Source organism: Gloeophyllum trabeum (assembly GCF_000344685.1).
Source record: "Gloeophyllum trabeum ATCC 11539 unplaced genomic scaffold GLOTRscaffold_00010, whole genome shotgun sequence".
Classification (NCBI taxonomy): Eukaryota; Fungi; Basidiomycota; class Agaricomycetes; order Gloeophyllales; family Gloeophyllaceae; genus Gloeophyllum; species Gloeophyllum trabeum.
The window spans coordinates 1006723-1030393 of record NW_006920419.1 but is presented as its reverse complement, the minus strand read 5'-3'; the positions used below and the strand labels follow the sequence as shown (position 1 = coordinate 1030393).

The following is a 23671-nucleotide window of genomic DNA, read 5'->3' as shown; positions in this document are numbered from 1 at the left end:
TCGTTCCATACCATGGCACGAGCCTCACCATCGGTGGCGCTATGGGACTGTACCATCCCTCTGTTTGCTTCGTGGCGGTTTTGCGTACTGAAATGTACTCACCGCCCTTGGCAGGGCTCATAGTGAGTTGGTGGATTCTTGGTCTGTCTCAGTATCTCGGAGACTGACAGTTAAAGGAGTCCGCTCGGTGTCGAGGATTGGATAGTATATGTGGATCTCTTCGTGAAGCACGGGCTATGCCTAATCCAACATTCAAGATCGCACGTCCGCACTCAGTGGAGTGCGGGGTAGTGTTGACAAGGAACAGTGATATGGCCGTGCCCTCATTCCACGGATTCATTCTTTCATTTCGCGAATATGGATGAGATGCCCTCGTGAGACGGATTCTGACGTTCGCGATCTCCACAAGTCTTGAAGTCTCATTGGAGTTCTCTACTATCCCTTTGCTTGAGGGTACACCCCGAGCATGATCTTTCAATCAAGGGTTGCTTGACGCGCATCCAAGAAAAGCTAATCTCCCATGCACCGCTTTACATTCGCATCTCCGATAGTCAAGGCGGCTATACTTCGATGTCAGCACGTTATCATGAACGTTTCAGAAAATCATGGGATGAGTGAGGTAGACTCAGGGTAGTCGCGACGGTGCGGTCGACGTCGCTCTACTAGCCAGAACAAAGAATCGTAGGCCTGGAAACGGCACAAGTTTTATTTAGGTTCGAGCCCTTGCCCGATCCCTGTGTGTCTCCGCGGCCAAAAGGGTCGACCTGGGAGACGCTGTTTGTGCCGAACACTCTCGGAGACCCAAAGCAGACTCCACAAGTTGTGCTTCTTTGATCATAATTAGGCGTCTCATGAGCCCAGAGCAGCGGACAACGCTGTTCTGAAGATGGCACCCGAACCCGCATGGCCAAAGCATGTCCGACCCTCCTATAAAGCTCGGAATGCTGGGTCTTTCTCGTTGCTCGACCCACCCTCGCCCGCCTGTATTATTCCGCAACCCATCCTCTTAGTCTATCCTCTGGATAATTATACCTAACAATGGCTGCCGTAGCATTTGCCTCGATGCCCGTATATCCTTCGGATAAGGCAGCGGTTGAACATGTTTCGGTTGTTGATCTCAACGATACCACACCAAACCCTCGCCGGTTTGCACTGGCGCGGATACGAGGAGAGGTGCAGCTTGTGGAAGGTACGCATCCGACGCCAGATGCAAAGCCTCTCCGAACTGACACGTTGACGTGAAGTGTCACAGCAGCTGCCAGGCTCGGCAGCGTCCGCTCTGGCAGTTGTGGACGTCGACATCTTCCGGCACGAGTTCATCTCGATATTCCGCTACTCGCACAGCACCTCGCTTCACCCCTCCGACATACACATCATCGAACCTATTGCCCCAGAACACGTCCTCTACGAAGAGGAGAACGGAACAGCATTTTTAGCAAAGAACGTTATGGAGCGGTTAAGAAGTGCAACCGAACGGCACAGGCCCATGCCACCACGTCGCCCGAGCAACTTCAGGCGGCCAAAATACCTACAATGAAGATACCACGGCCGGTTAGAGGGGGAGGGATGAAGTGTTGTCCGTGCTGTATTTCTAGGGGTGATTATACACTACGTATAAATAATGGTTGTATTTATTCTTTCATTCAACGTTCTGGTAAGTCGTCTTGGGCTGAAAAGAGAGAACATGTGCTGACCTCGTCCGGCAGTCCATCTCTGTACAAATCAAAAGATATCTGACCGACAAAGGGGGCATGTCGAAGAGTGACTCGTGTTAAACCACTGATGGCATGCTTAGTCTTCAAGTCACAATCTGCCCAGCATACATCACACACCTTGTATAGACAAGTAGAATGGAATCGATTCTTGCAGGTTTTGCACGGTTTCTTCGGTAGACTGTAGTCCATCGGACTGATAATACTGTACCACTGCGTCAACTCCACTTCCATAGGCGCGAGGAAGCACCACCACTCACGAATAGCAAATCGCGCATTCGACCTGACCCTCAAAGTGGAGGCTGACATTCCTCTTGAAGAGGCTGAGGCCGTCCACGATGGAGCCATTCTGACAGGAAATGTCAGCGGATCACTTACAGAATATTGTGTCCATGACCGAAGTTATACCGACCTGCGTCCACATAATCTGTTGCACACCGAGCACCCACGCCCGCCATCTGTTCTCTTCTACGCCTACCTTCTTGGAGTCCCTTACCTGAACTGGGTGCAAGGGCCAGTCTGCCGGTAACTTCAGAGAAATCTCCAATTGGTGCTCGTCCACAGCCCAGGACGCCGTTATCTCGTTAACAGTGCCAGCGACCTTGATTGCCAAGTTCTCGTGCTCTAACTCAGAGGCAGCGTCGGGAGACTTGACCCGAGCAAACTCCGTGGCAATGATGACTGGAGAGTAATGTTGGGCGGTGAACGTGGTGACCGTCGTAGAAAGGGTGCGGTCCTTGCAATCTTGGAGCCAGGCACGGATGAGGGAGGGAATAATCAGCAGGCCACGGTAATACAGGTGCGCGGCTTGCAGAGCTGCACTGACTGGGACGTCCGGATCGTACACTGGGCGAAGGGCCTATTTGAGGCTGTGCAAGGAGCAACGCATCAGGTGTCTACTTACGTGAAACATGGTACTCGTCAACCGCCCAAACGTCCAGCTTGAAGGTCGAGCGAGGGCCACCATAGAGGCCTAACGCATTGAAGATGTAGGGCAAGAACCTTGTCGATATGAGATCCAGGTCTCTCAGATGTTGAATATATCCAGATTTGACTTTGAAAGACTAACCTCGGAATGTCAGCGAACGTAGACGGGTGACCAGGCATGATTACACACCGCGTTCGAGAAGAGGTCGAAGACGGCCATCCATGCCAAGAAATACCCAAATGGATCCTACAAAACATTAGAAAACGCGCTCCATGCGATGGTCACGACAAACCTGAGGTATATCGTCTGGATCGTCGTCCGAGATGGATCGCTGAAGGATATCTACCAGCTCCATGGGGAGCTCGCATTTGACGTTAGCCTCTGTATCAACTCCTGCTTCAATGACGAGGTTTTCCGTGTACTTCCTACTAGACTCCTGCAGCAAGTGATACGCCATTTTCTGCGTTTCTGATGACGTATTGACGATGAGGCGACACATCTGGCGAGAGCATTAACGATAGCCCCGGCTTGGAGCACAGGCGAGATACTCACCGAAGGTAGAATCTTCGCGTCGTGTAGGGAATCAGGCATATCTTGGACGATTGACATCGCCAACTCCAGAGACATTAACTGAGGGGTGGAAGGGGCCCGTGAACCTGATGCTCGTTAGAACATGAAAAATGCCCGTAACGATTCACTAACTCTCGCGTGACGCTATTAGGTCTCTGACCAACGTCAGGACAGCCTGCCGCCGCTCGTCCCATAGGGCGCGGAGCGACTTGTTGGTCGTCGCTATATCTTGGATGGCGATGATGAGCCTGAATGTACGCGCCAGAGTCACAAGAGTGGAATTCTCGTTGAAGGAGCCGTTCTCAAAGTCGATAGAATGAGGATGGGTGGAGATCACAGAGCGTGCGTGAGGCTTACCTCAAGGTTATTCTCTATGACATCAAAAATGAAGTCCCAGTGGCCTCCAGGAACGTCTTGCAAGATCGGCACCAGGTGGTAGAATATCAGCGTCATCGCGCTCTCGACATCCTCCGAAATATCCTCGTCAGATTCGACCCACTGCTGACAGGCTTTCATGAGGTTGATAGCCCTCGGCTGAGGGAGGAATACCACGTCCGACTCCGGATCGGGAGCAGTAGCCGCGAGTCTCAGTAGACTCAAGAGCCCTTCGTCGTTGGCCTTCGAAGCAGGTACACCGAAAATTCCCGCAGCTAGCTCATTCCTGTAGCGATCTAACCGTGGTGGCTCAGGTCCGAACGCAGTCACGCAGGACACGAGAGCTATCGAGGTCAACGGCGCCTTCTTCTCGAGTTTCCGAGCTAGCATTATCCATTCGTCTGCTTCTTCCTTAGTTGCACCGCTCATGACGGTCTGGAGCGCGGCATACAGGACACGCGCCTCTCGTGGGTTGTCGTGCCCGGAAGCATACTGGATGAGATGCGCGGTGAGAGTGGACGGGGTACTTCGTTCGATAGCTGGATCTTGGGCGGCGTTGACGATCTTTGAATGCCACCCGTCTTCCGCATCCGGGACGAGGAGGTACGCAGTGATTGACTGCACTCTAGACACAAAGGCTTGCAGCTTTGCTCTAGACACCTTGCGGGTACACAGTGGGTTACGCTCCAAGGAAAGTTGAACCTGGTCTTCGGCATAGACGCTTGCCGCCAAAAGATGTTGCAGAGCCCAGATATGCTCTTTGGCTGCTTGACGATCCGAGGCAAACACCCGAGCAAACGCAGTCGTAACTCTCCCGTACTGTGAATACCCCTCGGAATCATACTCGGGCGTCCAGGTGACGCGGTCGCCCAGAAGAGATGCAGGAGGAATGAGATTGTTGACAACTGCGGCGCTCGGGTCCTCAGGATATGTAGGTAGGCCTTCGAGCATCCGGAGCATGGTCCCCGAGTCCGGTAATACATCAGCGGCTTGAATGTCTAGCCCCGGGATACCATCCCACAGCACATCCAGGACACTGTCCGGCCTAGTGCAAAAAGCAAATGCGCATTTCAGAGTCTCAGCCAACCCACTAAGCAATGGACTCACGTCACCGCAACCTGCGTATCCAAAATAATATCGCGCAACTTGCCAACCAGCGCAGCTTGGGTATCCGAGCGTGACTCCTCTGTACTTTGGCCCCACCATCCATTCCACAGATCCCTCGCTTTCTCAAAGTATGCCTCACCCTTGGACGAAGAGAACGTCGGAAGCACATACGCGAACAGACAGAGATCAGGCAGCAACCCCACCCCAAGCGTCGATGACGACAACACCGCAGGATCCCCCGCCAACGCCGCCTCCAGCAACCCCAGCAAATTCTCAAACGCCTGCGTGTACGCCGCGGCCGCGGGATCTCTCAGCGCCTGCTGTACGTGCACACCGAACGTCGCCACCAAACCCTCAACCAGCCCGACACGCGCGGCGCTCGACAAGAAGTACTCTGCCATCCCACCCCCACCGCTCAGTCAGTATCACCATCCAGCCAATACAACCAATGAAGGATTGAGAGCTCACGAGGGTTGCGCAATACCGAACACACCACGCCCGCCGCCTCCGAATCCACGCTCCCCCCCGACGCGTGCGCCACCAACCGCGTGAGCGGCTCGTCCAGCTCGCCGTCCTCCGGGGCGCAGTAGCACGGGAGCGCGCCGGCCCTGGCGAAGGGCGCGATGCGCGTAGCCAGCTCGCGCGGGTCCTTGCCGGAGAGCACGTCCAGAATCCTACGCCAGATTTCCAGGGCGCGTGCTTGATCGTTCCGGTGGGTGAGGTACGCGAGGAGCAGCGAGGGCGCAGCGTCGACGAGCTGCGCGACATTCGCCTGGACAGTCTCGTCGATCGCCTGCAAGGCAAAAATTCAACACACCGAGGCTTCCGATGGTAGACACACCGCCCACATACAGCAGTCAACTCCTCATCACCAACCACCGCCTCGCCCAAAACACGCAGCACAACCTCCAACGCAAACTCGCCCTCTCCCTCCCCCTCGCCCTCCTTCCCCGCCAACCTAGCCTGCACCTCCCCCACCGCGCGCCGCGCAACCTCCCCAATCGCCCTCCGCGCCGCCGCCCGCGCCTCACTGCCCTCCCCGAACGTCTCCCAAAACGCCTTCAGGGCACCACACGCGAACCGCGCGCCCACGCGGGCGAGGGTAGCGTCGACCGGCGCCCACGCGGCCCTGAACAGTTCTGAGCGCCCGCGGGCGGGTTCAGCACACGACCGCCAAAGACGAGGAACCAGGGACCGAGAAAAATCGCACCTATATCAACGCCCTCGAGCGCCTCCAGGTGCCTCCCCACCAGCGCCCCCGCCCCCGCCCCCGCCCCCTCCACCCTCAACCCGCCTCCCGCCAGCGCCTCCATCACTCTCGCAGATTGCTCCCCCACCAGCCACCTACGCACTTCATGCGCATCCACATTCGCATCGCGGAATGCGGGATCCTGTCTGATGCGCCGGACGAGGAACGCGGTGCACTCGAGGAGAGATGAGAGGAACGCCCTGTGCGCGGCGGCTTTGTCCAGCCCGCCGAGCGCGCGCGCGTCGACTGCCGCCCAAAAGGACGTGAACAGATCCTTCAGTGCGTCTTCTACGGTAGGCGTACTCAGGAACTGCACACACACGCGAACACAAAACGCAGGGAATCAGCGGGATAATATATGGAGGAAGGGAGAGAGGGGAGGGGGACGCACGGAAGCGGGCAGCGTGGAGAGCACGATGACGACCGTCGGGTAGCCCTGCAGCGGCGAGCCCGCGCAGCCGAGCTGGAGGAACTGCAGGAACTCGTCGTACGCTAGCGACGTGCCCGGCGTGGTGGGAGCGGGGCCGGGGGTGCCCTGCTCCCTGTCCCCGTCCTCCTCGTCGCTGTGATCCCCGTCGGATTCGGACGCATCGTCGGCGGCGGTCTTGGAGCCATCGACCGTCCACGCTTGCGGGAACTCTGAGCGGGGGTGCGAGTCAGGGTTAGGGTGCACGCAAACATGGATATTAGGAATACAGAGAGAAGGGGGGAGGAGCGAACCTTTGAGGAACATCATGAGCGGCTGCCACATCACCGTCCTCACCGTCGGGTCCGGCTCCACCCACGCGGACCTCAGCACGACCGTACTCAGCACGCCCAGCAAGTCCGCGTTCTTCACCTCCTCTACAGTCCATACCCGTCAGCCCCGTGTCCACACGGATGCGGGTGAAGGAACGCACCTGCCCAGTGCCCTACCAGGGCCTGCACGAGCGCCCACGCCGCCCGCCGCACGACCGGCTGGCCGCACCCAAAACTCGGCACGTCGACCCACGGCGCCGCGCGCGCGTGAGACAGTGAAGTCCAGAGGGCGGGGTTGCCTAGGATCTCCGCGAGGCCTTTCAGCGACTTCGCGCCCTCCACGTTATTCGCATTCCGCGCGTCTCCGGGAGGAGGCACTCTCAGCAATCCCCTTGACACCACTTTCATTAAACGAATCAGACGCTCACCTAGCACCCACTTCAGACCCCCCAGCGCGCCGACGCGCAGCCGCGCATTGCGGTCGTCCTCGCTCTCCTCCTCGTCCTCGGTCTTCGCCCTCACCGGCTCCTCCTCCCGCCTCTTCGGTGGGGCCTTCCGCCCCGGGACGCCGGGCTCCACGCTCACCTGCGGCGGGTTGAGGGAGAGGTAGACCGCGCCCGGGTCGAGCGCGGTGCGCTGCAGCATGCGCAGCAGCGCGCTCTCATCCAGCGCCAACCTATCGGAATCGGAATCGGTATTGGAATGAGACGCACTTGGCGGGGCAAGGGAAACAAAGTCCTCCCAGGACGCGCGCGCGTGCCGCGCGACGAGCCGGTCGGCGTCGCTGCCGGCCATGCACCACGCGCCGAGCACGCACTCGGCCTGGTCGGGCGGGGCGGCGTCGGCGAGGAAGGTGAGGAGCGCGGCGCGCGCGTCCGGGATGCGCAGGAGCGAGGAGTGGACGCTGGCTGCGAGCAGCCGGATGCGGCGCGAGGGGTGGAGGAAGAGCGCGGGCATGTGGTGGACCTTTGTGCGATGCCATTGCGATGCAAGAAACTTGGATTCAACCTCGAGATAGTGTGGATACAAGCCGCGGCACGCACCCACACCGGCAGCATGAGCACGAGCGTCGCCGCCACCGCGCCCTCATCCCGGGTCCCGAGCGCCCTCTCCACCCACGCGCCGAGCAGCTCCTCGAGCGCCTTGGCCTTTGTGACCGCGTCCTTCTTCCTTAGACTGCGCAGGACGACGAGGAGCTCCGGCGGGAGCTGGTTGGCGAGCCCGAGGGTGTCGAGCGGGTCGGGGCGCGCGGGCGCGGGCTTGGTCGGGGGGATGTACACTTTCTTGCGCGGCTCCTTGTTCTTGCCCTTGCCCTTGCCCGTGCCCTTGTCTCGCTTGTCTTTGGTCGGGGTGGGCTCCTGCGGGCCTGCGGCTTTGCGTGCGTGTTTCTTGCGAGTGCCGGAGGAGGCAGAGGATTTCTGGCCCTTGCCCATGGCCGGTTGTGAAGTGGTAGTAGAGCAAACAGCAGAGGAGAACCAATGTCACAAGGCAGAGTCGAATCAAGACAAATCTCGAGCGCGTTAGAGAGCGACGTCACTGACTCTCACGACAGCGCGTCCGGAGTTGGCCGGTCCGGTCGGACAGTTTGCCAGGACCCCTGAAAATACCGATAGATGCCGGTGCTAGTCCGGACAAAAATCGCGGTCTCGAGCCCTCCATGCCAGACGCCATCCGGACAAGGATGGACGACCGAACCGGCCATCCCGGTTTTACAGTCCGGACACCGGTCATGACCGAGCTCCCATGCCGGTTACAGTCCGGACACGGCTGTGTGGCAAGTTGGCAACGGACTGGCCGAATGTATTTACCCTTTGTATTACATGTATTTTAACCCAATTATGGCTGAGGTTTGTCCCAACCTGTCATTGTGTACCGTCGCGTAGCCTCGTGTAGCCCTTATTTGCACTGTGATATATAGTTTCTAGTATGTAGCACAATGGGCTCCGATGTCCAGTGGCTGAATGTGGCTGAGATCAGTACGCTGTGTCGTCAAAGTTTCCCTACACCATCACCACTTTACATGACTCTGGAAGCATGGACGACGCCCACAATACTTAACGTGTGCGCTTCGAGCTCGTTCATATGGGGTACAGCAGTCTCAGCGGGATTCACATTAGGGCGTGGCAGACGTTGACCTCATCACGATCACTCACAGCCTGAGCTCAGGCCTTGCCACCTTCAGCAACATATATGCAGCAAGCACGGACGCTGCTGACAACTACTCGCGAACGACTGCCGCACCCGAAACTCTCTCTGATGCTTTTGGCGCACGCGATGTACCAACGGAATCCCTAACCCGCACATGACGGCTCCCGGCCCGGGGCCGCCCATATCTCCCTTGCATCTCATCCTGAAATACCCCTCCGTCGGCCACCCGCCCGTCCCTTCCTCCCTTCTCCCCTCCATTCCAAAATCACCGCGAGCAAGATTTCTGGAGAGCCATGTCCGCCGAGCCAGCGTCAGCGTCAGCACCCATGCACCGTCTGACCTCGCTCGCATCTCACCTCAGGCCTCCCACCAGCACCAGTCGCATGAAGGTCGTCGTCTGCCGCGACCTGGGCCCGGACGTGATGCCCCTCCTCCGCGCGCGCACGGAGCTCGACGTGAGTACCTGGAACGGCGTCGCACGGCGCACGCGGTGACGGTCTGTACGTAGGTCGTCGTCTGGCCGGAGGACCGCGCGTGCGAGCGCGCGTGGCTGCTCGAGCACGTACCGGGGGCGGCGGGCGTGCTGGTGATGCTCTCGGACAAGGTACTTCCCTCCTCCTGCCCCGTCCACTCGCGTCTCATGCACCCTCACCCCACCAGGTGAACGAGGAATTACTCGATAAAGGCGCGTCGTAGCTGCCGCGCTTTCGCGGGGATGTTGACGGGCGTGCAGCTGGTCCCACTTTGAAGGTGGTGTCTACGATGTCGGTTGGCTACGGTGCGCCCCTGCCCACCTCCCTCTCGTACCTTTTTCCTCACCGCCCCACACACAGAACACGTCGACCTCCCCGCCCTCGCCGCGCGCAACGTCCGGCTGGGGTACACGCCCGACGTGCTCACCGACGCAGGTGACCATTCCTCCCTCTCCCGTTCCCCACTCCCGCTAGTACACCAAGCTGAAATGCAAATGATGTGTGGACAGTCGCGGACGTATCGGTGATGCTCGCGCTGATGGCGGGCCGGAACGCGAAGGAGACGATGGGCGTCGTGCAGCGGGGGGAGGTGCGTCCCTTACTCGTTCCCCCCATTCCCTCACTCCCCCTCCCATCGCCATCCCCCACCCCGCTAACCCCACCCCAGTGGCCCAACACCTCCTGGTCCCCCTTCTCCTTCTGCGGCCCGCAGCTCTCCCGCCCGTCCCCCTCCAGCACCCGCACCGCGGGCTTCATCGGCTTCGGGCGCATCGCGCGCGCCACGCTCGCGCGCCTCGTGCCCTTCGGGATCACGCACGCGCTGTACACCACCTCCCCCGGCTCCGCGCCGAGCCCCGCGCAGGACGCGCAGTACACCCGCCAATTCAGCCTCACGTCCGTCCGGCGCGCGGGCAGCCTCGCCGCGCTCGCGCGCGGCAGCGACGTCGTCTTCGTGCTCGCGCCGGGCGGCGCGGCGACGCGCCACGTCGTCGACGAGCGCTTCCTGCGGCAGATGAAGCGCACGGCGGTGCTCGTGAACACCGCGCGCGGGACGCTCGTCGACGCGCACGCGCTCGCGCGCGCGCTGCGCGAGGGGTGGCTGTGGGGCGCGGGCGTGGACGTCGTCGAGGGCGAGCCGGCGGTGGGGAGCGCGCACCCGCTCGTGCAGGAGCCCCGGTGAGTGATGAGCGCGGGTGGGCGGGGACTGCGGACTGATGGTCCGACAGGTGCGTCGTCCTCCCGCACATCGGGAGCGCGACGACGGAGACGCGGCTCGGCATGGCGACGCTCGCGGCCAACAATCTGCTCGCGGGCGTGTTCGGCGAGGCGATGCAGGCCGAGTTGGACTTGAAAGGGAGGACTTGAGAAGAAACACTGAGGGGTATAGAATGTACTTGCATAGGACCGGTGGTTGGGTGACGCTATTTTTGTGACAAAACGACGGTATACAAATTTGTTGTTGGCTGTGTAGCCTACGCTTTATGGCAGCCTGCCATGCTCAATTGTGGGTGTCAGCGTCAACAGACTGACCCGGACCCGAGGCATGCCGACGCGAATACAGGCAGGAACGGGGATACCACCGCTGCCAGTGCCGTGTGCTCAAGGGAACCAGAATCGAAACGTGCCACAACCCAATCCAACATCATCATTAACGCCATGCTCCCGGGAACACAGCGGATAGAGGTACAACCACATCGAGTCGAAAACAGCTTGACAGCCATACCAGTACTCTTCATGACACCGAAGCCCTCAAGTTCACTCGAGGTCGCCCAAAGCGTACGCCCTAGCCTGCCGCGATCCCTGAAGCGACACAAACATCAGTCTCACCCGTCCGTTCGAGGTGGACAGACAACTCACCCAAGCCCGCGCCTGTTTCCCGGCCTTGCCCTTCTTCGCCGAGGCCTGGTTCCCCACCGCCGCCGCCGCCGCCGCCGCACCCCCCTGCTTGACCGCCACGCAGTTCCCGAATCCCCCGGCGGTCGTGAACGACACGAGGCACGTATCCTTATTCGGGCCGCCCGCGCACTTGGTGTTGGCTGGCACCTGCACCTCGAGCTGCTGCGAGCCCGTCGTGGCGGGGGACTTGTCGCCGTTCTTGGTCACCGTGGCGGCGACGAAAGACTTGCCGGTGCCGGCTGCGTCGATCTTGGCCGTCACTTGGCGGGAGCCGTCCGTGCCACTACGTTTTTATCAATGACACGACCGCGCACCGAAATAAAAGGAATAGGGGGGGGGGGAGGCGTACCCGTTGAAGTTCGTGATGGTGGCGGCGAAGGTGGTGCCGGACATCGTGACGGCGGCGGACGTGCCCAGCGCCTGCGCGACGTTCACGTTCCCGCAGGGACTCTGCGCGCTGGGCCGCTGGACGTCGCTGCGCGCGGGCGTGCCCTTGACGCCGAGCGCGGGGGCGATGGCCGCGTGCGCGCTGACCTGGAGCGCGAGCGAGGCGGCGAGGAGGGAGGCGAGGAGGGGCTTGGCGAACATGGTAAAGCTGGAGGGAGGGGTGCTGGCAAAGAGGGCAGAAGGTGAACGTAAAGTGTCAAGCGAACGACTAGGTGCGTTGCAGAGGATCCGGCCTCAGATGTGGAAAGGGAATGGAGGGCTGCGAGCGGGCGGGCGGGGTTTTATACGTCGCATGTGCCATCTGAAGCTAACCCGGTGAGTGTACTGTATTGTGCAGACGCAGGACGCCCTGGCAACGGGCAGGGTGATTCCCTGTTGCAGGTGCCTGGCCATCGTGATTGGCTGATGTTGCCAAAGTGCGTCAGATGGGGGTGTCTGTGCTGGGCCAATCAGAGCGGGTCCTTGGCGGGGAAGGGGAACGGCCTATCAGATTGTGTTGAGCCGGCGGTCGATGCGATGCGAGGAGAACAACTCGGAGCTGACAGCCGTTTGCAGATTGATGGGCCCACTTTCCAAAAATCACTTACAGTCGGACCACGTCGGACAAGCAATTGTAAGTCCCCGAGAGACGGAAATCAAACCATCTGGACTTCCCCACCTTCCTCCGACGTCCCTGGCACCCACTCCGACCCACTCCGACTATACGCGATTTTCTGAATTGGTGGTCTATCGATCTGCAAACGGCTGGAAGCTATGCTTTTGTGACTGCGTCATTCTACGAGTCCCTACCGACTGTTACGGAATGAGTGTAGGAGTGTTCCGATTCCCCTAGAATCGGTTTACTGTTCAGTCGTTGTATAGGGCTCTCTGGTGATCGAAAATTGCCAGCGTTGAACAGGGGGTATACCCCTTATAGCCCAAATTACCTTAACTGTAACGGGAGCACCCTCCTTAAATGGAAGGTCCACCGATCCAAATCTTACCACCATCAGCAAATAGGAGCTATTACCTCTCATGTCAATAATTACCGTTTGTGAATAGGGACTAATTCCAGATATGTAGTGTGGTCTCTGCACGGCACGATCCTTGCAAGATCTCGGGCCAATGGCACTGTCAGGCATCCCCCGGCTGTGTGTGGAATTGCGCCAATGGCAAGTACCCTGCTGCCTATGGCACAAGATTGGTAAGTTACATACGAGGCATAGTACTGGCAGCATTGAGGCCTCAGCCTGACGACGTGCATCTCAGCTACAGTATGCATGTGCACTGACTCAGTGACTCGATAGTAATGCTACCCGAGTGTAGTACTGATGTAAATAGTGTATTGTGTATTGAAATAACTGTACTTGACACCGAGTATAGGATGATTGAAGGTTCTAGCCACACACAGTTATGTTTGAGAGTTACAAACTTATATGATTTAGTATCACTGAGATCAACATATAATAACTAGGAGTATTCTTGATGCCGCGCAGTGCCCGGGAGGCTAGAAAGACTATTTACCTACTTGTAGAACCCTTGCCACTCGTTTACCTTGCGAGGAATCGGACCTGGCGTGCCGCGCAGCGCCGAATACTTCCCAAGTTCTATTTTTAGCTTCCGAGAAGGAAGGTGCAGTGTCGTACATACCACAGCGGGCAGTTCACCTCATTCCCCGTACGCCACCTCGAAGATGCTCTGGCGTCTCTGGGCGAGCCCCAACGGGATCAACCGTGTCCGTACTCTCCCTCCTCCGCCGCACCACCACGCACTGACACACTCTGCGCAGTAGTACAAGCACGGCCAGGAGTCGTGGGCGCTCGTCACCGGCGCGTCTGACGGCATCGGCAAGGCGTGCGTCCCCTTCCTCCCCGCCTCATCCGTCCCTCCTGACCCCCGACGCGTCCCCCCTTACCAGCGTAGCAAAAGCCCTCGCGCAAAAAGGCTTCCACGTCCTCCTGCACGGGCGCAACCCCACGAAACTCACCGCCGTCCGATCCGAGCTCGCCGCCGAGTGCCCGAACGCGCAGTTCGAAATCGTCGTCGCGGACGCGACCAAGTCCGCGCTGGCGCGCGAGGTTGCGGAGGCGTGTAAGGGCCGGACCGTGACGATCCTGGTGAACAACGCGGGGTATACGAGCACGCTGATACAGCCGCTGGAGACGCAGGACTACGACGGTAAGGACCCGCTCTCACTCACTCGGTCGCGTACTGTCCCGTTGAGAGGTGAACTGATTGGTATGGCATGGTATAGCGGTACAAAGAGGCATCGACATCGGGTGCAGCTGGACGACGCAGCTCACGCGCGCGCTCCTCCCGCAGCTGCGCGCGGACGCGCCCGCCGCGGTCGTCAACGTCGGGAGCTACGTCGCCAGGCACCCCCCGCCGTTCCTCGCGGTGTACGCGGGGACGAAGGGGTACATGCTCGTGCGTCCCCCTTTCTTCTTCCCTCTTCCCACTACCCCCTCACTCCCTGTTCCCCAACCTGAACGGTGTCGGACAGGCCTTCTCCCGCGCCCTCCGCACCGAACTCGCCCTCCTCTCCCCCTCACCCATTTCCGTGCAATACCACGAAATCCACTCCGTCGCGACCAAGGCGAACGGCTCGCCCGTCTCGCTCGCCGCGCCGCACCCCGACGTCATGGCCAGAGCCATCATAGTCGCGATCGGGCGGGACAAGGAGTATGTGACGCCGTACTGGGTGCACGAGCTCACGAGCTGGGTGTTGCGGGTGTTGCCGGAGCGCGTGGTGGCGAGGATGGCCGGGGGGATTTTGCAGGGGCAGAGGACGGATATCAAGAGGGGGGAGGGAGAGGAGGCAGGCGGAGTAGGGGAGTAGGGATGGGATGGCGCGGAGGCCGTTTTCTTGACGCTGCGTGGGTAGGTACTCCGTTTCGTGGACGTTGCATCACATGTACCTACTGCCATTCCGGTACATGCAGACCTTCTTTCGCAGCGTACATCGCATGTTATCCTCCCACCCCGGAGGCCAGGCCTCGGTACGTCCTCAAACCCACCCGTGCTTCAGATCCTCCGAAAGCTGCGCCCCCGCAGCACAAGCACGCGGCATCCCTCGAGCGACATTCCACCTCCCCCCGCGAGACGCCGAGGACTGCTGCGACACGCAGCGGCTAGCGCTTCCTGCACGCACACCTTGGCCAGCCGAGAACGAGCGCAGGCAGCGATATCACCGCCAGCAACCGCCACATCCACCAACCACGATACCGCTCCGCTCACTCACCCGCCCGCACCAAACAGCGGCAGCGCGTCCGCGAGTGTCCCCCCGAAACTCCTCTTCTCGCTAAAACAGGTTCGCAAACGAGGGCACCAAGTACGAGTACGAGTCACCCACTGCGGATAGGAAGGAGCAGACAAGACGGACGCAGGCGGGGGATATACCCCGCCCCTGATCAGCCGGACGGCTCGATGCTGCCCTCGATATCTCCGCCAGCGAGCGCCCGCCCGCCGCTCGGCGGCATCGTCGTTACCGCGGCGACAGTGCGCCCGGGACACGGCACTTGGTATCAGACGCACGTCGCGACTCCTCTGCATGGGATCCACGAGCAGATGGGCGGGCGGGCGGGGATGGGGAGGGGACTCACGTCGTCTGCCTGCGCCGGCTCGGCCAGGGCCAGCGTGCGGTGTGCGTCACGGGGAGGGCGTGAGGGCGCGAGCGCGTCAGCTCCTCCGGGGCGAGGCCCGCGAGCGTGGTGTCCACGTCTCGCCTGGCCGTCGTCGGGCGCGAGGGTCTGTGCGAGCACTCTTTCCGACTCCACTCACCGAATGGGAGCGCTGGAGCCGTAATGCGAGTGAGACACAGATCGCCTCTCGAAGGGGGGGGGGGGTGGACTGACAAAAACGGGGACTCGGGGGTGCGGAAAATGGGGACTCGGGGGACGAGCCAGCGGGTGCGACTGGAGAGAGGTGACCCGGGGCGCGGCGGCTGGGGCTGTCCAGCAAGTGTGTCAGTGTGCCAGCAGCCGGGGGAGATGCAGGGACTTACGCTGCGGTCGCCGTGCTCGGGCCGGACCCGAGGGCGTCGTGGAAGATGTCGCACCTTCGGGCCCAACTCCTCGATTGTGCCCGCTACGCCTCTGCGCCGCGCCCCGGGAAAGCATATGATCAAACATCAAGGTATCAAGGTTCAGGTTAAGCAGAAAAGAATCGGAGACAAGTGTGAGCGTGTGTCTATCCGCCAGGGAGATATTTGTGACTCACGATCCGGCCGAACTGGGTACGTGGTCATGGCCGTGTGAGTAAGGATCAGGCTAGCTGAACCTACTTTCCCGTATTTCTGCGGGAGTTCCTCGTGCATCTGGCGGAGCTCGGCCCATGTTGCAGGGCCGAGGCCGGGGGAGCGCCGGCTGGGACTAGCCAAAATGCGTGGTTAGTGTGCCACCTCTACGGGGGAAAGCATGGCGCGCCACGTACGCCACGGTCGCCGTGCCCGAGCCGTGTTCGAGCAGCGAATGGATACCGTCGACCACCTCGGGGCCGAGATCATTCACGACGTCAGCCATAACGCTCCGCACTTCTATGGAATACGAGAGAATGTGAGTCCAGAGGGAAGCGAGCACAAGCAAAAACGGCTGACAGTGGTTGTATACAATTGACATCATGATCATAATCGCCAGGGCCGCATATGGGTAGCTCAGTCGGAGGAATGACGGTTGTCCCATCGATCATCTTGCGCTCAGGCTTTACGCGCCTACGCTGAGGTCTAATCCATAGCGACGAGTCATAATTAACGCGGACATAGAGGACAGTTGGCGCGGATACATACGATGTAGTAGGTGGGGCGCTCGCATCGGAGGTGCTCGAATCAGAGCCGAAGGCCTTCTCCGCGAGTTTGTTAGCAATTGGCTCGAGGGCCTTTGCCACGTCCGGGCCGGACTTCTCTGCCACTTTCCCTATGGTGCTCGCAACGCTCCTCCGCTGAGGTCTGATGACTTTCGTATATTCAGTACATGGGGCTCCAGTCATAGCCTTCGTGAGCCTACCCGTTTGCCTGCCCATCAATCAAGAAAGGGGGGATGGTTGGACTCGGAATCGAGCCGACGGAGGGGATGGAGGGGGCGAAGCGAAACGCGGACGAATGTCTGTTGCGAGAAGCTTGATGGACAGCCATTCCTAGAATACCTAATCGTAATGCTCACGATGCGATAGCGGATGCACTGGAGGCAGCCGTGGTGGTCGCTTGAGGGATGGCAGAGGGAGGAAGAACGACGCGAGGTCCGGAGTCCGGACGCGCGATATCTGGCCTGCGCAGATGTCTGGAATCAGCTATTGAGTTCAAATAGAACAGGACGTACAGCTTGACGGGGATGTGGGACACTCCGCTGCTCAGATGTTTCAGTGCATGGCATCCAATGCCGGCGGTCACGAACTCACATTTCGCGTTTAGTACTTCCCGAATTGGGCCCGCCAAAGAGCTCCGATGCGATGAACTTGAGCCCGTCTTGGAGGCCGTCTTCAAAGGCAGTGCCGATGACTGCAGTACGGGCTGGCGCTGTCGGGCACCCTGAGTCAACGCTTAGTTAGTGACAGATATGACACGCACACAGGAGCCGCAGTAGCTCTAGTTTCTCGGATATCTGGAAGTAATTCAAGAGGTGTCAATGAAGGCGTGTCGAGGAGGTGAGAAGAACAGTAAATCCTGTTAGTCCTGAGCCCATAGCTTACGACAGAGCCAGGGAAGTCGTAAGAGTAGCTGTGGTCGTCGTTCGAGTGGATTCGAAGCTTCCAGGAGGAAGTGCAAGTCCTGGACCCTGGTTCTGGCCCCGGAAACCTCTGCAGAGGAGCATGGATCCAGAGACTCTGTTCAGCTAGAGTAAGACGTACACTGCTCTCCGGGCTGTGTCGGGTACCGGAACTCCAAGGACAGGGGAAACTGCAAGGACGATAGTGGTGCAAATCATGGCAGCAATAGGTTTATTACTACGATCGTAGGTGGAGTCAGTATAACTAGCAGGTGAATATGGAGAAAACTCACTATATATTATCAGTGCTCAGCACCATGAAAGAGTCTATAGTGAACGCGAAGAAGACGTAAAGGCTGCGAGCGATCAGAAAGCGCGACCCAGCGTTGAATGACGCGTGCTTACTGTCCGGCACCGAAGCGAATGAATAGAACGAAGAAGGGAGCGAAGACCTGGTCCTCTCTGGAGCTGCAGAGAGGGTTCTGCCTGGCCTTTATACAGCGGGCCTGCCTAGTTGGCCCTACAATGGGACCCACAACACCAGCCTCGAGAGTGTAATTATAGTACACCACCTAATGGTCGGGCTGAGCATCAAGAAGATACGGGTATGAGATGAAGTCGGCCGAACGTCCCATGGTAGGGAGAGACAGCGATCGGCGAAGTGCTATCTTACGGAAGAAAAGATCATGATCAGTTCATGTCCGACTTCTGAAGGTTGCCATGATCTGAGAGGCTTCACTCGCAACATCCACACCGAAGAGGTAGGCATTGGCAGGTGCCGTAGCCTTGTTAAGAGCTCGCGTTGTAATTTTAGTAAACGCGCGAAAACCATTGTCTTTCACAGAGTAGTAAACGAGGTCAACGACGCTAGGCAATATAAACAGTGTATGTCGACTTGCAACCCTGACCTAGATTCTAGAGCAGGTCCAGATCCGGAAATTGAGTCGACTCGGATACAGGCTGAACTAGTAATCGCTATACGCCACCCGAGAATCGATTGTGTGGCGAATCTGCACCGAGGGCATAACGGAGTCCGGACATCATGAGCTGGAACGCTGTATGATATCGTCAGAGAAACGAGAAACTGAGGGTAAATGATGGGGAATCGGAAGCGCTGTTTGCATCATCACTGTAACATTGGCAGGGCTAGGCAGCTCGGGGAAGACATCGACTCGCAGCCCGAGTCCGAGTCCTCTCACTGGACTTGCGATACAGCGTAATGCAGGTGCTACGCACTGCAGCTGGCGAAATGACCACCGTGACCAGCTTGTTACATCGGAGAGCCCCCAATCTGTCGGAAAAGGCAAAGTACTAGTAGCAAATCATATTACCAATGGGAAAGGACGACTAGTGCCCGACCAGAGTCGACAGGTCTGAACAGTACCCATGCTCAGGCTCGATACACGAGCAGGTTTGGCGGACGAGAAGCAGACGGCAGAGTGGGATCGCTCAGGTCGCAATGGCATATTTGAGAAGCGTCATTTCAGCTCCGGTGCCGTCGCATTGAAGTAAGGAGCCCAGAGTACTTACTAGTACTTTCTGAATAAGGGGGTATCGGGAGAAAAGTTTTCATTTCAAGTTGTCATTGATATCACTTGCTACTATGGACTCGGATGCTCTTCCGGAGCATGGATGAACGACGCCCAGACCGTCAAAGAAAGAAATTGCGGAATCAGAGAACTGCTATGAAAAAGGGGAATCGGTGCGCTTCGTTCCCTCGTCATCTGTGCCGGAGAGGTAACAGGAGAGGAAACTGCATACTGCCATTAGTTGATCATAGCGGTACAAATATTCATCGACATGTGCACTATGTTCGCGTATAATAGTATTTTATTGCCCCCTTCTCACTCTTCCCCACCCAAGATGCCACCCAGGAGAGGCAGCAGATCCTCAGCCCCCTGCTTCAGATCCTTCCCCAAGCTACGACGAGACCTTAGCAGGAAGAAGAGACTTCCGATTTGCAAGCTTCCAGGTCATCTTCGAGTGATCGACGATCATTGCCAAAGGACGCAGGCTTTATGCTCCGACTGTAGGTGCGTAGGGAGGAATATTAGCGACAAGACACCGTAATAAGTAGGTGTAGTAACTTACAATATCCATGCATGTCCTTGCGTTGCGCTTCAAGAGAGGCCCGAGTAGCGGAGTCGAGGCGCCGGCTGGGACTATAGGAACAGATAGATGTAAGTAGGTGTCACAAGGTGGTGGTGAGGTGCTACGTACGCTGCCGTCGCTCGAGCCGCCGCTGAGCAGCGACTGGATGCCATCCACCACCTCCGGGCCGAACTTCTCCACGAGATCGCCCAAAATGCTAGCTGCGCTGCGCGCTTTCCTGACATCCGGCATGCACGCACGAATGAATATCAATGCGGAATGAATAAGAGAACACTGACAGTGCAGCAGTATCAGGGTTTGCACAGGGAATACCGCCAGTTCCACTTGCGATGGACGGTTCGATTCCCGGAGCGATTGCGGACCCTTCAAGTCCCTTGTCACCTAGGCTCCTTCGCTGGGGTCTGATACAGATACCATTTGTTTTGATTCAATGGACGAAGCAAAGGTCGGGATCTGGTACATACCGAGCAGTGGTTGAGCCGGCATCGGAAGTGCTGGACCCAGAGCCCAAGACATGCTCTGCCAGCTTGCTCGCCAGTGGTTCAAGGGCCTTCGCCACTTCCGGACCGTACTTCTCCGCTACCTTCCCTATCGTGCTCGCCACGCTCCTCCGGTGGGCCCTAGTACATGCCTCGATCAGCATGGACGAGAAAGAAAGGAGACACTGCTTACGGGGCTGCAGTAGGCTGAGCACTCGCATCAGAAGTGCTGGAACCAGAGCCAAAGGCCTTCTCAGCGAGATGACTCGCTACTGGCTCGAGGACCTTTGCCACGTCGGGACCGTACTTCTCTGCTACCTTAATCATCGTGCTCGCTACGCTCCTCCGCTGAGGCCTAAGAGCGGCAGATACTTCAGTATCGTCGCTATGGGTGAAGGGGGTGACCTAAACGTACGGTGTGGTAGGCTGCGCGCTCGCGTCAGAGGTGCTGTATCCAGAATCGAAGATATGCCCCGCGAGATCCGTTGCCAAGGGCCCGAGGGCCTCGACAGCTTTAGGTCCGTACTTCTTTGCTATTTTGAGCGCGTCGCTGGCCAAGCTTCGACGCTCTTTGTGGTCAGGACCCGATCTCCCGAAGAACTCCTGGGTAATAAACTGAAGCCCGTTTTTGAGACCCTCTTCAGTAGTGGTTCCAACGCTTCTGGCAGATCTATGGTGAATGACGCCAGAAATGCTCAGCTGACAAGAGCTGTAACACGAGATAATAAACATACACCGTCGCTGCTGTAGGCGTGGATGCTGTGCCTTCGAGCAGTGGCGGAGATAGATCCGTCGGCAGGTATTTGAGCTCAGGAGGGAAGATAACATGCCTGCGCGATGAGTAATGGTGTATAAGGATTCATGACATCCATGTATGTCCATAACAACTCATGAAGGGAAGGACGCGGATGCACTAGGAGTACTTGTGGAGGTCGTCTGAGGGACGCTAAAGTCTCCAGAAGGACCGAGAGCAGATCCCGGGAGTTCAGGGCCAGGAAGACTTCTGCATTTGGCATGAAACAAAATATCTGAGTCCGTGTAGAGCGAGGACGTACAATATGGTGGCGGGCAATTCGATGGGGTCGGGAGCCCCAAGAGCGGGCGAAATAACAAGAATCGAGGCAATGACGACGGTGAAAGAGACCATGGCAGTAGTAGGCTTATGACTAGATTTCCAGACGAGTCAGTATAACTCTTAGGCAGGACATACAGAAACTCACTCAATATTATCAGTGCTCGGCACGATGAAAAAGGTCTAGAGTGGAAGTGAAAAAGACGTGAAGGCTACGAGGGATCAGAAAGCGTTGACCAGTGCTAAGACGCGAGTGCTTACTGTCCGGCACCAGAAGCGAATGACTAGAATGAAGGAGGGAGCGAAGAGCTGCTTCTCGTGGCTCTTATACCTCGAAATACACGCGCTTGACACTCCGATGGGACCCACAATGCAAGCTGCGAGACGTAAATATAGCACTCGAGCTAGTGGCCGACCTCAGCTTCAAGGAGAGACGGGTTTCAGTCCAGCGCCCCATGCAGATTTCAGGTAGAGATGATGGGCCAGCTTCTCATGGAGAGAGAGATCAGTCCATGACCAGCTTAGCGCTCAAGGTTGTCGCGATCTGAGTTGATTTCAGTCCCATAAATGAAAGCCGGCGCGACTGGCAGGTGCAGTGATCCGAGGCAGTATTGGCCCAGTATAGAGGGAGAAACCCAGGACGACCTGCCAGGCTTATGTGAAGGAGATGTCAACTTGTAAATCTGGCACAGTGGTATGTAGATCGTAGAGAAGAGTTCTCTCTATGACCCACGAACCACCGGCTAGACACTGATGTCCCGGAAACCCGAGTCCACACGGATCGACTAAGGGTATGCGCCGCGCATAGGAGTCGGTGTCGTGTGGCGGACGGTGCCAGTGGCGACTCTACATCGCAGAGCAGACATCAAAATCAGAAAGCGAAGCACTTCCATAGACCGCCAGGAAAAGCAATGGTCTTCGGTGATCAGTACTGATAGAGATCCGAACGAGTTTTCCCTTACGCTGTTGGATGGGTCAATGAGACTATTAAGTCCCCTTATTAAGTCCCCTGGGCCATACGACAACAACCCGAAGCTGCAGCTGAAGCGCTTTCGGAACAAGCGCTAAGTGTGGGATTTGCATGGGAAACTAGATTTGAATGCTGAGCCGCGAAGTACTTCAGAGTTGTAGTACAACCGAATGAACTGAGTATACTGTATGATAGTATACAAGGACGCGAACTTGAAGTTGAAGCTGTGGCGGAGATAGAATCGGAAAAGATGGGAGTCCGCTAGGCTTGAAACTTCGCCTCTCAAATAAGACTTACAGTGCCTTGCATAAAAGTCCGGAAACCTTGTACCAGCCAAACAAACCTATATGGGGTAGTCGATCACCATAGTGCGGGCTGTTGACTGGTTGGCGGGACGCTTCGACATCCATGTATGAGGGTCGTTCTTGTGGGACTTTGACCTTTGCGTGCTCGATATGCTGAAGAGATACAGATCTGAGCGTTATTCAGCCTTGAGACGGGCATTTGTGTCCCAGTAGCGACATAGGCTGACTCGAGGAACCGTCGCGCCCTCGGTCAGGTGTTACCCTATAAGGTATTGTTTGGCTGGGACAAACAGAGACACGCGAAACGCAGTTTCCGGACTTTTATGCAAAGCACTGTAGTAGACGAGCAACTGTCTTATAAGGAGGCTTGTTAATTTTTAGTATTACCGCCGCAGAAGTCGGGAGGTTACGCATATGGTTGCTCGATATCAATATCGAGTGGCTGTGCCATTTCGTGGGACGAACCTACCAAACTCAACGAGTTATCGAGTGGCTGTGCCAGAGGCGCCACAACGGCTGCTGTGGCTCTCCCCGAGAACTCGATTTGTGCCTGCCATGACAGGTGTCGGACGAGCTCCCGTACGCGAGTACAATAGGTAAAATACCTGTGTATACTGTATACTTGAGACCATATATATGAATGTAGATGCGGCTTGATATCCATTACCCCAAATCATACCAACAGACCTTGATGTCCATGCAGAGTTTTTATGGAGCAGTGAATGCTGAGTGTTCAGCACTCAGCAGCAGTTAGACAGTTCACAGAAGTAGATTTACAGAATTATTTTTAATGAAATATCCTCTGCGCAGTTGGCCTGACTGGGTGTCACCACATTTACAGATATCCGCAGTAATTCAGACCTTGTAAGGCGGTGTGGAGGGGGGAAAGCGTGCAAACTACAGATTCAATGCTAAACCTCTTTTGTGGAATTGTGGGGGACTGGTGTTTGCTTTGAATGTTCGATATAAGAAGTCACTTGCCCCGGAGCACCCTAAATTGAGGAATTACAGTATTTTGGGCTTGAATTGCCTTCAGAAAATATGCATGGACTAGCTGTAGACTTTCTCATGGTTTCAGCTGCCATTTTATAGGAGATATATCTCAGAGAACGATGGACGGGTTGAGTATTAGTATGGCCCCGGAGGGGCCGGACAAATTCGATTTTAGTAGTATTTACACTCGGATTTTACGGTAAAACATGCAATCAGTCACTCACTAGCTGCTTTGTTCCTACTTCGGGGCTCTGAGGGCGATTTGTGGAGCATAGGCCCGAGAGTAACGCAGATTTCGGTCCCAAGGGCCTCAAAGCCACAACTGCCACATGGCTCTCTGAGCCAATCCCAATTTTTCTTTTTTCTTTTCTTTTTATTTATTTTATTGCAACTCTATCATTATCGAGCGCAGAGTCCCC

The 23671-nt window shown here is 57.4% G+C and overlaps 7 protein-coding genes across 7 annotated transcripts; 3 read left to right on the top strand and 4 right to left on the bottom strand.

The window, feature by feature from the left end:
• Positions 1-1062: 1062 nt before the first annotated feature.
• Positions 1063-1537, top strand: GLOTRDRAFT_45115 (uncharacterized protein; the record flags this gene model as incomplete). Its single annotated transcript, XM_007869534.1, has 2 exons — positions 1063-1189; positions 1263-1537. 2 exons carry the CDS (start codon positions 1063-1065, stop codon positions 1535-1537), a joined length of 402 nt encoding a protein of 133 aa, XP_007867725.1.
• A 185-nt stretch (positions 1538-1722) lies between these two features.
• On the bottom strand, positions 1723-8112 carry GLOTRDRAFT_117039 (uncharacterized protein; the record flags this gene model as incomplete). The annotated part of the gene is made up of 20 exons (XM_007869802.1): positions 1723-1779; positions 1833-1917; positions 1973-2061; positions 2125-2558; positions 2617-2776; positions 2830-2886; positions 2933-3139; positions 3193-3296; positions 3343-3511; positions 3568-4630; positions 4693-5086; positions 5161-5485; positions 5662-5831; positions 5903-6251; positions 6333-6580; positions 6662-6784; positions 6841-6996; positions 7108-7355; positions 7389-7645; positions 7723-8112. The coding sequence occupies 20 exons, from the start codon at positions 8110-8112 to the stop codon at positions 1723-1725; spliced, it is 5085 nt and encodes a 1694-aa protein (XP_007867993.1).
• A 1008-nt stretch (positions 8113-9120) lies between these two features.
• On the top strand, positions 9121-10665 carry GLOTRDRAFT_106988 (uncharacterized protein; the record flags this gene model as incomplete). The annotated part of the gene is made up of 9 exons (XM_007869801.1): positions 9121-9143; positions 9201-9282; positions 9336-9431; positions 9488-9512; positions 9561-9605; positions 9661-9735; positions 9810-9889; positions 9968-10476; positions 10527-10665. The coding sequence occupies 9 exons, from the start codon at positions 9121-9123 to the stop codon at positions 10663-10665; spliced, it is 1074 nt and encodes a 357-aa protein (XP_007867992.1).
• A 186-nt stretch (positions 10666-10851) lies between these two features.
• Positions 10852-11957, bottom strand: GLOTRDRAFT_117038 (uncharacterized protein). The gene is made up of 3 exons (XM_007869800.1): positions 11546-11957; positions 11158-11479; positions 10852-11100 (listed from the first exon to the last, which is right to left on the bottom strand). The coding sequence occupies exons 1-3, from the start codon at positions 11782-11784 to the stop codon at positions 11056-11058; spliced, it is 606 nt and encodes a 201-aa protein (XP_007867991.1). The 5' UTR covers positions 11785-11957; the 3' UTR covers positions 10852-11055.
• Positions 11958-13315: 1358 nt separating this feature from the next.
• GLOTRDRAFT_139835 (NAD P-binding protein) lies at positions 13316-14991 on the top strand (the record flags this gene model as incomplete). The annotated part of the gene is made up of 5 exons (XM_007869799.1): positions 13316-13357; positions 13415-13503; positions 13541-13800; positions 13877-14049; positions 14126-14991. The coding sequence occupies 5 exons, from the start codon at positions 13316-13318 to the stop codon at positions 14459-14461; spliced, it is 900 nt and encodes a 299-aa protein (XP_007867990.1). The 3' UTR covers positions 14462-14991.
• Positions 14992-16618: 1627 nt separating this feature from the next.
• GLOTRDRAFT_94864 (uncharacterized protein) lies at positions 16619-17640 on the bottom strand (the record flags this gene model as incomplete). Its single annotated transcript, XM_007869798.1, has 7 exons — positions 16619-16721; positions 16779-16883; positions 17014-17143; positions 17183-17216; positions 17305-17410; positions 17464-17559; positions 17615-17640. The coding sequence occupies 7 exons, from the start codon at positions 17638-17640 to the stop codon at positions 16619-16621; spliced, it is 600 nt and encodes a 199-aa protein (XP_007867989.1).
• A 1525-nt stretch (positions 17641-19165) lies between these two features.
• Positions 19166-21059, bottom strand: GLOTRDRAFT_94863 (uncharacterized protein; the record flags this gene model as incomplete). The annotated part of the gene is made up of 9 exons (XM_007869797.1): positions 19166-19231; positions 19413-19483; positions 19538-19650; positions 19712-19834; positions 19898-20053; positions 20106-20267; positions 20328-20582; positions 20647-20742; positions 20968-21059. The coding sequence occupies 9 exons, from the start codon at positions 21057-21059 to the stop codon at positions 19166-19168; spliced, it is 1134 nt and encodes a 377-aa protein (XP_007867988.1).
• Positions 21060-23671: the final 2612 nt, after the last annotated feature.